The sequence below is a fragment of the Typopeltis vanoorti genome, chromosome 1, assembly GCF_054136105.1.
Source record: "Typopeltis vanoorti isolate ZY-2024b chromosome 1, IOZ_Tvanoo_1.0, whole genome shotgun sequence".
NCBI classification, from domain to species: Eukaryota; Metazoa; Arthropoda; class Arachnida; order Uropygi; family Thelyphonidae; genus Typopeltis; species Typopeltis vanoorti.
The window spans coordinates 73,073,956-73,088,421 of NC_143549.1; the positions used below are offsets into that span (position 1 = coordinate 73,073,956).

Below are 14,466 nucleotides of genomic sequence, written 5' to 3' on the forward strand. Positions count from 1 at the left end.
AAGTCATGGGAGGACTTTGGCAAGAATATAGAAAATAAATATCAAGAAGGTGGCAAAATATTCTGGAGGTTGTTGAAGAAGCTTAGGAATGGAGGACAGAGTGCTGTAAAAGGAGTTAGAGATGATAAAGGTGACATGAAAACGCGAGAAAAATATATCCTTGTCTTTTTCTCCGGTCTTTTTGATGACAGCACAGTGATAAAAAAACACTGACCAGGCATGCAATTAGGAATATCCATACTTGAAGTAGAAAAAGCCATCAAAGCTTGAAATGTGGAAAGGCAGCAGGAGTAGATGACATTCGACCAGAAATGCTGAAATATGGTGGTATAAGAGTCTTACAGTGGCTGCACTGCATAGTTCACAAAGCCTGGACAGAGGGACGAATTTCTGATGATTGGAGTAGAGCTCTTATAGTACCCATATATAAAAAGGAAAATAAAACTGAATGTGAGAATTACAGAGGTATTTCCCTACTGAGTGTTCCTGGCAAGATCTATGCAAGTATACTTGAGAAACAGTTGAGACGTATTGTGGAAAAAAAGCTGGGTGAAGAACAAGCTGGATTCAGAGCAAATAGAGCCTGTCAGGATCAGATCTTTACTCTACGACAAATAGTTGAGAAAGCATGGGAATTTAACAAAGATCTGTATTTAAGTTTTGTTGATTTGGAAAAGGCATATGACAAGTTGCCAAGAGAGAAGCTATTCAATACGCTGCAGTTATATGGTGTCAATGGGACATTATATCAAGCACTACTTAGTCTTTATTTGAGTTGTAATTCAGCAGTTAGAATTGAAGGAAGTACAGGAAGATGGTTTAATGTTAAATCTGGTGTGAGACAAAGATATCAAAATTGGAGGTGTTAATGTCAGCTCTTTTCTTTATGCGGATGATGTTATACTTCTAAATAAATCCGCTACAAGTCTGCAAGATTCCCTGACTAAATTAAATAACTGTTGTAATAGATATGGTATGAAGGTCAGCAATAAAAAGACAAAGACAATGAAAATAGGCAGAATCATTGAAAATGCCAACTGTGTTGTGAATGGAGAACCTGTGGAACAAGTAAAACATTTCAGCTACTTAGGCACGATTTTTACTGAAGATGGTAAATTAAATATAGAAATAGACAACAGAATTATCAAAGCTGGTACGGTGGGAAGTCATTTGAATAAATTCATGTGGAATAAGAGAGAAATTAGTAGGAACACTAAATTAGCTATATACAAGACAGTGTTCAAACCAGTTTTAACTTATGGATCTGAGAGCTGGGTCAGAAGTAAAACACTTGACCAAAGACTAGAGACTGCAGATATGAGAGTCTGTGAGAAAGATTATAGGTATGAACAGATGGCATCAATGGCAATATCATATTAAAAACGAGGATATTAGGAAAGAACTTGACATTGTCAGCATCCAGGAATGCGTTAGCAGAGTTAATCTCAGGTGGTATGGTCACTTAAACAGAATGGGCGAGGAAAGATTAGCAAAACAAGTATTTTTCTGCCAGGTTGGCAGCAAAATGACTCAGAGGAAGCCCATGATATAGGTGGATTGATACGGTACAAAGTGACTTAGACATTAGAAATATAAGATCTGATAATGTTGGAGTCTTGACAAGTAACAGACTGATTTGGAGGAAAATTGTAGATAGGAAGTTAGTAATGATGTAATTTTTTTTCATGTAGTACTATCATATCCTGTACACCCCCTTGAGGGTACATGGCAGGAATTTGATGATGATGATGATGAAGAAAAATCACCAGAATTGATGATAAAGGAAAAAAGATCTAAGATATCAGAAGGAAAAATGTTTTTTAAGAGCATTAAGGTGTCATTTAAGGGAATATTGGTAAACAGTGAGGTGATGTCAAAGTTTATCAATATATGTCTGTATTATTTAAAGTTATTTCAATCAAGGTTTTAAACTAGATAGTTTTTTATATAGGATGTGGCAAGTCCATTGGGGGGGGGTAAGAGAGTTTGCAAGCTGTTTTGACAATTTGTAGCATGGAGCATCAGTGGCATCTAATATAGGTCTTAAAGGAATTAGAGGAGGGGGGGGGACAAGAACGAAAGTGTTTGAGTTTTTTTGTAATGTCCAGCAGTAAGAAAGATACTTTTTTAAGTAAGTTTTTTAACTTGTGGTTTTGTGGGATCATGATCTAGTGGGAAGTGGGATTCAGGTAGTACAATCTTGGAAAGTAATATCCATTTTTTGATTATATTCTGTGGCATTACTCTTATCCATTCTGGTGATGATAATACTTTTATCTTTCAGCAACTTTCTGAGAGCAGTGAGTTGACCAGAGATAGATTACTTTTTGGAGCCAATGACTGGGAGAGAATATTGGCGACATCATTTGATGCTTTTGGCTGGAGCTAAGTGACAGATTCCGCATTCTGTTTTGTACATTAGGTCTAACAACGGCACTTCTTTCGGTGCAACAGCAAAATTGTGGCCAAGGCTTAGGGAGTTTCAATGAAGATACTGTTAGTACCCTTATCCTCGGCGACTTCACTTCTGGAAACTAACAGCTTCACCAGCATCCTTGATCTTTGCACTTGGGAAACATACTTTTGTCACTTTCTCATTAAGAAACTGGAAATAAGGAGAAAGTATTGTATGGAGATTTATCATCAAATCTCCATAATGATACTCTCTCCTTATTTCCAGTTTCTCACACTTTCATACTTTCCAAAATCACTTTTTCTTTCATTCTCCCTCCTGCTGTAACACACAAGAATCATTTCTTCAGTTGCTGTAACTCTTGTAAAGGATGCAATATAAGTGCACTATTCCACTCCTTACTGTCACTTCATCACCCACAGTACTTTCAGCCACTTCTTTCATGTTCTTATTCCATTAACTATCGATCATTACTTCTGCATTTGCCAGAACACCTTCATTATCTTTTCCTCACATAATTAATATTTGCCACTTCATTTTCCTGCTTTCCACATGACTTGCATTTCTTGCATTCACAAGAAATGTGAGTGCAAGTTTCATAAAGAAAATTAATTCATTCTAAGGTGATGATATAGTTTTTAGTAGTTTATTTAATGGATATTGTTGCTACTTTCAGATAAGTGAATTTATTGAAGTTCTCTGGATGAAAGAAAGATACTGTTTTCTTCAGTTCTATGATTTTAGAATGCAAGAAGGAATAAAACCTTCTGTAGGAGAAAAAAGAGACTAAAATTCTTTAGGTTATGTCCATATAGGTTAATAAGTATTGATTTATGTGAGTGAGGAGAAGTTGTGCACATTAAATTTAGTGTTTCTTGTTGTAATCCAAAGAATATATCATTAGTGCTTGCACAGTTAAGTGAATAATTTGATATAGTGTGTGTGTGTGTGTGTGTGTGTGTGTGTGTGTGTGTGTGTGTGTGTGTGTGTGTGTGTGTGTGTGTGTGTGTGTGTGTGTGTGTGTTTGTTTTGTAAATTAAATATTTTTATTTTGGTTATGAAGAGTTTTAAGTCTCAATCTCTTAATGGATTATTAAAGTTATTTAAGAGGTTAAGCTATATATGAGGTATCCTGGAATACAAACCTATGCAAGTTAATTAGGATTTTACTTTCAGTGTTTTCTTTTTATAATGGAAGCAGAAAATAAAAATGCATGCCTCCCACACATATACACTACTTCCTGAGACTGCATATCAGGAAATGATAATATTTTCATATTTTTACTTTATGCCATAATAGACAATTCATATCATATATGATCTGAAATAAAGAACTTGTTCTAGCAAGTAAAATGCTACATGAATGATTTTGATGTTATGATGTCAAATTAAAAGCTTACAAAGAATACTAGTTTGGCATTCTTACAGAGCTTGATGTAAATGTAGTGTAAGTTTGCCAAAATAGTATTTATTCTTTGTCAGCTTTTAATAATTTTTCTAATTTTTTTTTCTTTAATTTTATATTTTTCTGATTATTCACTACAATGTTTTTTTTTTTGTTTTTTTTTTTTTGTTTTTTTTTTACCACCTATGAATTTTTTTTGGGACTGTAAGCTCTTTATGGCAGGAATTTTACTAATGTGTGGATAACATTACTGATTATGATAAGGCAACCGTCCAAGACTTTTTGCCAAAAAATTAAAGTTAAAAAATCATGGTGTGAGATATATGTGGGAATTTTCAGAAACTAAAGTTTTTCAGGAAAAAACTAAATCAACATTTATAATTAAATCCTCAGTATTCATTATAATTTATAACTGCTCACATTGTTTATGAAATGAATGCATTTAAATTTTAATTATCAACGTTATTTACATAATCAGCTGCTCACCATCACTCAATATATTTGAATATTAAGCAACAATGCTTCTGTAATTAAATTTAAACAAACGGTCATCTACCAAAATAGCATCATCTTAGCTCCCATCCAAAACATTAGTGATGGCAGTTTTTAAAAAAACTCTTGGCAATTATTTCTGGTGAAATCATCCAATCTGTATAGAACCTAAACCTCACCTCATTCACCGCTCCATCCCCTACACAATCTAAGATTGAGTAGAAGTCGATGCTCTCACTCCCAAATTTCCTCTACTGGTTGCTTCCATCTCTATGCATATGATTGGTGCAATATTAACAAAAGATCATGTGACTCAGCAACAAAGGCAAGCCAATGATTGTTGAGTTAAAATGCTGATTCTCTTCAACTAAATTCCAAAATATCTGAAACTGCCACAACAATATTCACTATCTATTTCTTAAAGTTTTAAACTTTTTTTTTTGTGTGCGAGGTATATGCGAAACTTTTTAATTTTTTTTTTTTTTTTCATAAAGTAAAATCAAGGGTGCGAGATATATACGAGGGCAAGTTATATTCACGTAAAGACAGTATTTAGGTTAAAAGTGAAATACAGGCAGCCCTCAGTTTACGCCTTAGTTCTGTTCCTGAAAAAATGGGCATAAACCGAACGAAAGTTTAATGGGAGGTATGAAGTTATGTTCCGCGCAGTCAAAAAATATGCACATGAAGTATGTGTAACATTATTATATTTAAAGCTTTGATAATACATACATATATATTTATTAAAAAATTATTAATAACGAAAACAAAACAAACTCATATACAAAAAATATGAAACTTCTAAAAGATATTACATATTTTTATGTTGAAGTTCCTGGTTTCAGATCACCTGCATTTTTTTTAAAAAAAGTATCCAGTGTTAACTGCCTAGATTTTCTTTTTCTTTCTTTAAGGAATTCAGTGTACGGTCGAATAGTTATTATTATTATTATTCAGGCCTCCATGGAGTCAAAAGACTCATCGTGGGAGGTCCTTCCTGAGAACATAAAGTCTGTCAAGACTCATCGAGGGGAGGTCCCTCCTACCCCCCTAAGAAACACAAAGTCTATCATACCACTCCTTAAACTCATTGACCGTTCTCGCTCTCACCACTCCATCAGGCAATGCATTCCACGGTTCAACCACCCTCCGCGCAAAGAAACCACTCCTCACTCTCTTGTTCACAGTTTCCTTTCATAACTTCCAGGGATGGCTTCTTGTCATCACTCCCCCCCCGCTGTTCAACCAAACGAAAGAACTCCCCAGTGTCAACCCTGTAACCACCTCTCAACAGTTTAAAAGTCTCAATCATATCACCTCTCTTTCTTCTATCCACCAAACTCTGCAGTCCACATTCCCTCAGCCGATCCTTATAACTATCCTTGTACAGTCCTGAAACCATCTTGTCATCCGTCTTTGTATCCTTTCCACAGTTAATTTATCCCCTTTGTCATCCGTCTTTGTATCCTTTCCACAGTTAATTTATCCCCTTCAAATCCTGGGGACCAACTCTGAGAACAATAGTCTAAGTGTAGTCTGATCAGAGACTTATACAACGGAATGATAACCCTTTTATCTCTGCATTTTATCTCAGTGTCCTTCTCATAATTGCAGCAATCCTCTGTGTTACCTTCACCACCTTTGCAATATGTCCCCTAAATTTCAGGTTTCTATCAATCATCAACCCCAGATCTCTTGTCTCCCCTACTTCCTCCAGTATAACTCCTCCCATAGAGTATGCAGAATCCCATCAATGTTTCCCAAACCTCAAGACCTTACATTTTGCTGCATTAAACTGACACACCCATCAAATCCTCTTTCAGGGCTACCACATTTGCACTATTACTAATAATCCTTCCCAGCTTTGCATCATCCGCAAACAACTGAATATCCCCTTGCAATCCACTGGCAATGTCATTGATATAAAGGTCAAACAATATAGGTCCTAATACTGAGCCCTGTGGGACCCCATTTGTAACCCTCTGCCTCCGTGAAACTGCTCCACCATACAAAACTCTCTGATACCTATCAGATAGCCAATCCTGAATCCAGTTGACCAATCTGACATCCAGACCCATCTGCTGCAACTTAAATATCAGCTTATCATGTGGCACCCTGTCAAATGTCTTCTCTAAGTCTAAGAAAATTGCAGTATATGCCTTTCCCTCATCTAATGTTCTTGTAACTTTATTATAAAAGGCTAGCGTATTGCTAAAACAAGAGCGCCCCTTCACAAATCCATGTTGACTCTCACAGATAACATTACCCTCATCTGCCCAATGCTGTATACGGTCCCTCACTACTTTCTACTAGATCTTAACAACTACTGATGACACACAAACATAACAAACGTGACACACAAAAATAGTTGTGATTACACTCCTTTTTATGTTCGCACTTCGTTCCCAATCGTGGTCCATTTCGCAGAGTTCATCAGTCAATGTCTCTATGCATGCAAGGATACGCTGTAAATCGGCCATTTTCACATCTCTCAGAGGACCTTCTTCGTTTTCTTTCTCCTCCTTTGGATGTTGACTTAATTGTTTGGCTAATTCTTTTAAGAGTTCGTTGGAAAGTGGTTTATCATGACTCTCTAAGACTTCTGTCACATCTTCAGCTGTAATATCGTACAATCACACCTCTCGTGCAAGCTTGGTAACATCTTCAATAACATTCTCCTCTTGCTCTAATTCCTCGACGTCATGCATAAATGCTGGAAGAAGTTTCCACCATGCTCCTTTTAAACACTTTGCTGACACATCGTTCCAAGCTGCCTTGATGTTGTTAATGCCCTTCAAAATATCGAATGACTGCCAATATTCTTTAATAGTTTTTCCCCGAAGTGTCCAAGACTCTTACCATTTCCTTAAATGTTATATGGAGGTAATAGGCTTTAAAGATTGATATAATCCGCTGATTCATCGGTTGCAAAAGCGATGTTGTGTTTGGTGGCATGTAAACAACCCTGACATCCAATGGTGTTCTTATTTCAGCAAGGTTTTGAGGAGGTCCAGGGGCATTATCCAAGAGAAGCAATGTCTTGGCTTCAAATCATTTTCTTTACAGAAGAGATGCATGCTAGGACAAAAATAATTTGTGTACCAATCTATAAAAACGTCTTGTGTAACCCAAGCTTTCTTGTTCCATTTCCAATAGACTGGCGGCATGGCTTTTAGACCCTTGAAGGCACGTGGTGTCTGTAAATGGCACACCAACATTGGTTTAAGCGTCAAAGTTACGGAGACATTTGCACCCAACAAAAGCATAAGTCTATATTTTGCAGCTTTAAAACCTGGAGCGGAACGTTCTTCACAGGAAATGAAGGTGCGTGATGGCAATTTTTTCCAGTAGAGCCCAGTCTCATCAACATTAAAAATGAGATCAGAAGGATAACATCCTTGTTCTACACAGACTTGAAATTCTTTAGGAAAAGCAGCCGCTGCCGCAACATCTGCACTTGCTGCCTCATCACATAATTTGACACTGTGGCACTTACTTCGAGACTTAAATCTCATGAACCAACCTTTGCTTCCTAAGAATGTTTCTTCGCCTCCATGTCTTTTTAAGATCCTCAAAAATTGTTTTTGCTTTCTCAGTTATAACAGCCTGCGTCAGAGGAATGTTTTTCTGATTCAAGTCATCCACCCATAACAATAATAATTTTTCCATTTTTTCATGAAATTTACCCCTGCTATAACATATATGTTTTGCATTTAGTGCTGCCGCAGATTGTTGCGCAGACTGTTTTATTCTCTCTGCATTTTTCATAATTGTAGTAACAGTCGATGGAGGTAAGTTCATACTTCTATAGACATTAGCACGTGTCTGCCCATCTTCCATTCTTCGAATCACCTCCATCTTCTTTTCAAGTGTGATTGATTTCCATGCCTTCTTAACACCAAGTTCTGCTAATTTTTCTGCACTTCTATTATCAGACATGGTATGTAATTACGTATTTTATCAATTTAAATACGTATGTACGTAAAAAAAATTAAATAGAACAATTAGGTAGATTCAGCATTAAAACTAGGTTTGATACATATACATCGTAGTAGCTCAGTAAACACTCAAACACTAGAGCGTCTGCTAACGCCGTTTCTCAGTCAACCACACTACAGTAAGAAAGCATGTGCAGGCAACCACCGTTATTGTGAATCTCCTTAAACCGGGGCTGCCTGCATAGTTTCTTAATTATGAAGAGAACATTACTGATTATTATTATTATTATAACACAAATCTACAAGGAATCCACAAACTTATAATACAATATCCAATTTAACCCAAAGCTTTTAAGGACATTAATAAACTCAAACATTCTTGCATACAACTCTATTACAAAAATATAAAATATTACCATAATAACTAAAACAGCTATGTAAAATATTAAAATCAAATACATAATATTTACTGATAACTCTCAGCTGCCCAGAAGAATATGCAGAACCCAACTGATTAGTTGCCATACATTGATACATGCCTTCATCCCTCACTACAACATTATCAACAGTCAAGACATTTTCATATATACGATAACGATTTCTGTCATTATGATCTAAATTATCTAGATTTATTTCTTTGCCATTCTTCAGCCAAGTGTAATGAATATCAGGTATTCCAAATGCTTCACAGATCCATGTCAAAGTAGCTCCTACATCCATTACTTTATCATCAAGGGGAATTGTAAATTCAGGTTGAGCTGAAATAATCCACAAGTACACAATGCTAATTAGTTTGAGAGAAATGAAAAAATTTAATCAAACACAACATAAATAGATATGAATTATATACAAAAGGATATATAAATAAGAAAATATAAATTAAAAAATTATATTCTTAGTTTAATCCTTTTTCCAAGTGCAAGCAAACAAGGTTTATACATGAAGTATCTTCACAACTGGGCTACTTGTATATAGAAGCTAATGACTTCAGATCAATTGCCTTAGTATCCTGTATACAGGTAGCCCAGTTGTGAAGATACTTCATGTTCAAACCTTGTTTGCTTGCACTTGGATAAAGATTAAACCAAGAATATAATTTATTGGCTTCTTTAATTTATATTATAACCAAGTGAAAAAACTTTCAAAAGAATACAAAAACTATCAAAATGAAATAGGAGAACTAGGTATGAATTTCAATCATAAATACATAATATTTACTGATAACTCTCAGCTGTCCAGAAAAATATGGAGAACCCAACTGATTAGAATGTAGACCTGTTACAATAAGCAGGTCTACATCCTCCATCCAGACACTTGCATATCTCTAACTGGGTCTATTTCACTTCTGCATCATGCAATGGTTGCTGACTTTGCTTTGCTTTTGAATCAAGCATATCAAATCTTGTGTAAATGCATGAACAAATCACATTTTGTTCATGCCAGTGTTTTTTAATGAATAGGCTCTGAAACCTAAATTAGAAAATGCAGTTATTTAGGATAAGAGTTAAATTAGTATCCATGTTGGTACATATAAGACCAGGAGACAGATGACTTTCCAATATAGGTGTTTAGTTGCTAGTTCATTTTTCAAATCAAGAAATGCAAGAAGCAAAAGTCAAGTTTCTAAGAGGAAGGGTGATAAGTTATTCATTACTGAATATGTCCAATAAGAAGTAACAGAAGAAATGGCACTTTATCCGATAAGTTACTAGGCTATAACTGTCATATTTATAAATTCTATTACTAAAACAAGTTATACATTTTATATATTTTTTATATCAAATATCTCATTATAAAATACAATACTGCCTTATTTTCCTAAGTTAATTTTTTTAAGGCAAGCTTGTTTAAAAAAAAAAAAAAGTGAAATCAAAACAAAACAGCACAACTGAATATGATTACTTGGCACCTCCATGGAGTCCCAACACAAACTATGGAAGGCCACTCCATACTACATAGAAAAAATCATGATGATGATGGTTGATTTTGATTTTCTTTGGGAAGCGTAGACCTAAGCTTGATTTAACTCAATATATTCAAGTGGCTAAGACTATCCAAGGCCTCACTGAAAAATGCTTTATAATCCAAATCTAGCCTAAATGCCAAACTTTGGAAACAGATCCCAATTTCATGATGAATAAACTATAACTAGAGCAAAACGAGAAGACAATATAAATATAGAACTGAACAAAAAATACAGGTGAAAAATTTAAAGAAAGACTCCTGAAATTCTTTAATAAGATTTGATTACTGGTAAAGCTCCTAGCTATTGGGAAAAAGCACTGGTATACCAATTTATAAAAAAAAGGAAATGAAGATGACTGCAACAACTATAGAGGAATTAGTTTTCTGAATGCAGATCAACAATATTTGTAGGGATATTAAAAGAGAAACTAAACAATACCAAAATAATAAAATGGATTCAAAAAAGGGTCGATCTTGCACAGAATCAATCTTTACTTATTTTTTTAAAAAAAGACCAAGTCTATGCAAAGTGAAACTTGATAATTTAGTGAATTTTAATGCTATCAAAATACAATACTGCCTTATTTTCCAGAGTTAATTTTTTTAAGACAAGCTTGTTTAAAAAAAAAAAAAAGGGGGGGGTAGAGGAGTTCTCCCTTTGTGGGAGAATCACCTCCTCAATGCCTGTGCTGCTCTTAAGTTAATGATCTTATTAGGTTCATGACAGTTCTATTAAAGTAAAATCTTTGACAAACATCAAGCATGGATGCATCATTATCTTAAGAAGCAGCAGCACAGGCAAATTAAGTAGATGTTTGTTATTACGTGACACCTCCAGGGAGTCCAAAGACTCATTTAGGGAGGGTACCTACTCTATAACTCTCTGTCTACACCACTCAATTCACCAACTACAACAAACTGCAACTACACTAATGCCACCAACTACCTGCACTAGTATTTTCACAGACAATCACAAACATCCATGCCCAAGGTAGGATTAGAACCCACAGCCTTTTGGCTGGAGAGCAGATATGCCAACCAGGCCGGGAAAAAAAAAATATTATGCGACACCTCCAGGGAGTCCAAAGACTCATCGAGGGAGGGCATCCACTCCACAACTATTCGCTTCTGCCACTCAATCCACCAAACCTCATTACCTACACCAATGCCATCTACTGACTACCATGACCACTAGTATTTTTCACAACCACAAACATCCATGCCCATGGTGGATTCGAACTCACAGCCTTTTGGCTGGAGAGCAGATACGCTACCACTCGGTCAACACTGCCGCTTACTCCATGGCACTTAACCTTATATGTATTAGGCCCAGAGGTCGGTCCACCCTTATCAAGGGGGGGGGGGGGTGCTAACATTCTCTCCTTTCATAAAAATAATTGAAAAATAATATGTCCTGTAAAATTGCTAGCAAAGATAATCTCTACACAGGCTGCTGTGTAAGAAAGAAAATGGGGAAAGGAAGCATTAAGGGATGCCACAATAAGCATGTCACAGCTGGATTTCTATATCAACTATACACAAGTTTTTTGACCAAAATGCCACTAGCCACAGTGGATTAAAGCATGTGCCACTCTTCAGTTTAGAGCTATTGCTAGTTTAACAACTACCTTTCAAAATTCTTGAAAATTAACAATTGGCTTGCATAAACCAGTTCCAGTACACCACTGACAAGATTGCACTCAATTCTCACACATGAATGTCATGTGTCTCTTCAGCTGTCAAAATGTTTGGTATCCTTTTTTATTCTTAACATTACTACTTCTCTTCTGTTCAATCCTAACACTTTATAACTCCCAAATCTTCTCTCAGAATGCTAGAGTGTATCCAGACAAGAACTGATCCCTTAGACACTGAGCTTCTGCATTGTCTTTTCTATAGGTATTTCCATGGATGCTACTCTGAACTGACTGCCACTATTCCTCTAATCAATGAGAGCAGCTGGTGACCATCTGTATACCATTCATTGCATTGCAGACTCACTGAACCAACTTCTCATCCTTAACTTTCATTTCATATATACGTCTGTCCTTTGGAACAATCTTTCTCATACCATTTTCATGAACACATGCAGCCACCATCTCTTCAAGAAATATATTAACAGATTCCCTTTCTTCCCTCTGATCATCTGTCTACACACTGCACTGTCACATTATAAGTCTTGAGACTTTCCATGTGTGGAAATGATAAAAACTTCTGTCTTTATGTCACCTTTATTATTTCTAATTCCTTTTACAGTACTATCTCCTGCACTTCTAATCTTTTTCACAGACTCCAGAACATTTCACTGCTTTCCTGATATTAACTTCTATCTTACTAAACTCTTCCCATGACTTTTGTTTAAATAATTTTACACATGGTCTCACTTTCTTACATTTTTCTCTGTATTCTCTCAGCCATATGCTAAGTACTTACTGGGAACTTTTGATATGCATTATTCTTTTCCATGACTGCCTATTTAACTTTCAAAGTCTCCCCATGAGTTCTGGATGAGTCAATCAGCTCTCCAAGGACTGCCAATGAGTGTTCAAGGTCTGATTACTGTTTTCTAACTCTTATTTTTTTCTTCAATAACATTTGTATATTTGAATCTGAAGTTCATCTCTAAAAGCTGCAACTTTGATTCTTTTTAAAATTTAATTACATTTCTTTTCAGTATATTTATTTTTATCCTGCTCAAAACTAAGTTGTGATCACTTCCTATTTTAAATCTCATGTATACTGATTTTCCTTAACCGCATGAAGATATTACTATCAACAATAACATAGTCAATGAGACAGTTTTTATTTCTTGGTGTTACACCCTGATACCTTCACTATGTGATATTTTCAGTTATCATGGTGTAATAACATGAAGAGAAAATAAAATAAAACCCCTGTAAAAGAGCTAATACATAAATTACTTAAAGAAAGAAAAAATATTCTTGCATCCAAGTAAAATATATGTCAAAAAAGTGTTTGTTGAACTAAATAATAAAAGAAGGAATGTATTACAGTTGTGATATGAAAAAATTAGCTAAGTAAGACAGAAAGGATTATTCATAAGAAATTGTATGTGAGAGGCTAGAGATTAAAATATTAAGTAAATTCATAGAAAAATTTTGGAAGGGGGGTTAATTTAGAGGCTAGCAAAAGAAAACAATAGACTATCGCTCAGGGTCAATTCCCGGATTGAGACATCGTCAAGTGTCAGTTGCGTGCTCGCTGACCGCAGGATGTTTGGCAGAAAATGCCACCCTAATTGGTCGGTGAAGTCGAATCCAGTAAGGGGCGGAGAAAAGAAATTAAAGAAGGTGCTGGTAGGGGTCAATGTATAAAAGGGTTAGAACCCCCCCCTACACACACAAAGCTTTTTTCCGGATAGTTTCTTCACGAGCTCCTTCGTATAGGTTTTCACACGGTTTTCCTGAGTGGTGTGGTTGGAGTTATATCTCTGTTCGACACAACAAGGGAACAAGTAGTGAGCGGGATTTCGATTCCGTATTTCCTATGGTAAGAAACGAGGAATGCCATTTAGTTAAAGGAAAGAAGGTATTATCTATGTGTATCATCATCCAGTGACAACTACGAAAAAAGGAAATCTGTATAAAGAAGTCGGTGTCCACGTGGTGAGTTTCACAGCCATGGTATAGATGATTCTCAAGTGTGTTCTTAATTCAAGTACGAAACGTAAAGATCGCATAAGCACAGTTTAATGCCAAAAGAACTTAGGAGTGACCGATTATAGGAGAGATCATACCAGGATAGTTCAATTGGAAAAAGGTAGAGGCCAACATAGAAAACTCAAGAAAAAGGTACTGTAAAAATCTCGTGTTAACTGAAAATCGTCTGTAATTGTAATCATTATTATATTACTGAACTGTTGAAGAGACTAAGGAAATTTATACTAGGACTTTAGTACATGACTGATTATAATGAAAGTATGCTTGTTAATATTAATATTATATAAGTAATTATGTGTCCTGAGATTTATGCATGTGTATTGTAACTTATAGGAAAGTTTTGAATGTCAAAGTTATGCGTTAACACAGCGAAAGGATAATTTAATCTATATAGTTTTAGATAGTTAAATAGAGTGAGTTGATCACATATGTCCAGGTGCTACAGCATATAGCATATTCAGACTAATATAGGGTTAACTAATGTGTTAATTAGATCTGGGATTATACATATGATTGTATGAGTTGAATTTGTTATGGCGGCATGATTGTAATACCCATATAGGATCTTAGCCA

General features: G+C 35.5%; 1 protein-coding gene and 1 non-coding gene across 2 annotated transcripts in view; both read right to left on the reverse strand.

The window, feature by feature from the left end:
* The window catches only part of Cont (Contactin), a 458,021-nt gene that overhangs the window by 193,179 nt on the left and 250,376 nt on the right, over nt 1-14,466 (reverse strand). Inside the window, exon 12 of the mRNA XM_090391248.1 lies at nt 8,719-9,006. Within this exon, the coding sequence (XP_090247374.1) occupies nt 8,719-9,006 (288 nt within the window). The remainder of the gene's footprint in view (nt 1-8,718; nt 9,007-14,466) is intronic.
* LOC150110087 (U6atac minor spliceosomal RNA) lies at nt 11,483-11,609 on the reverse strand. Its single transcript, XR_016549064.1, has one exon. It is a non-coding gene; the product is annotated as a U6atac minor spliceosomal RNA (small nuclear RNA).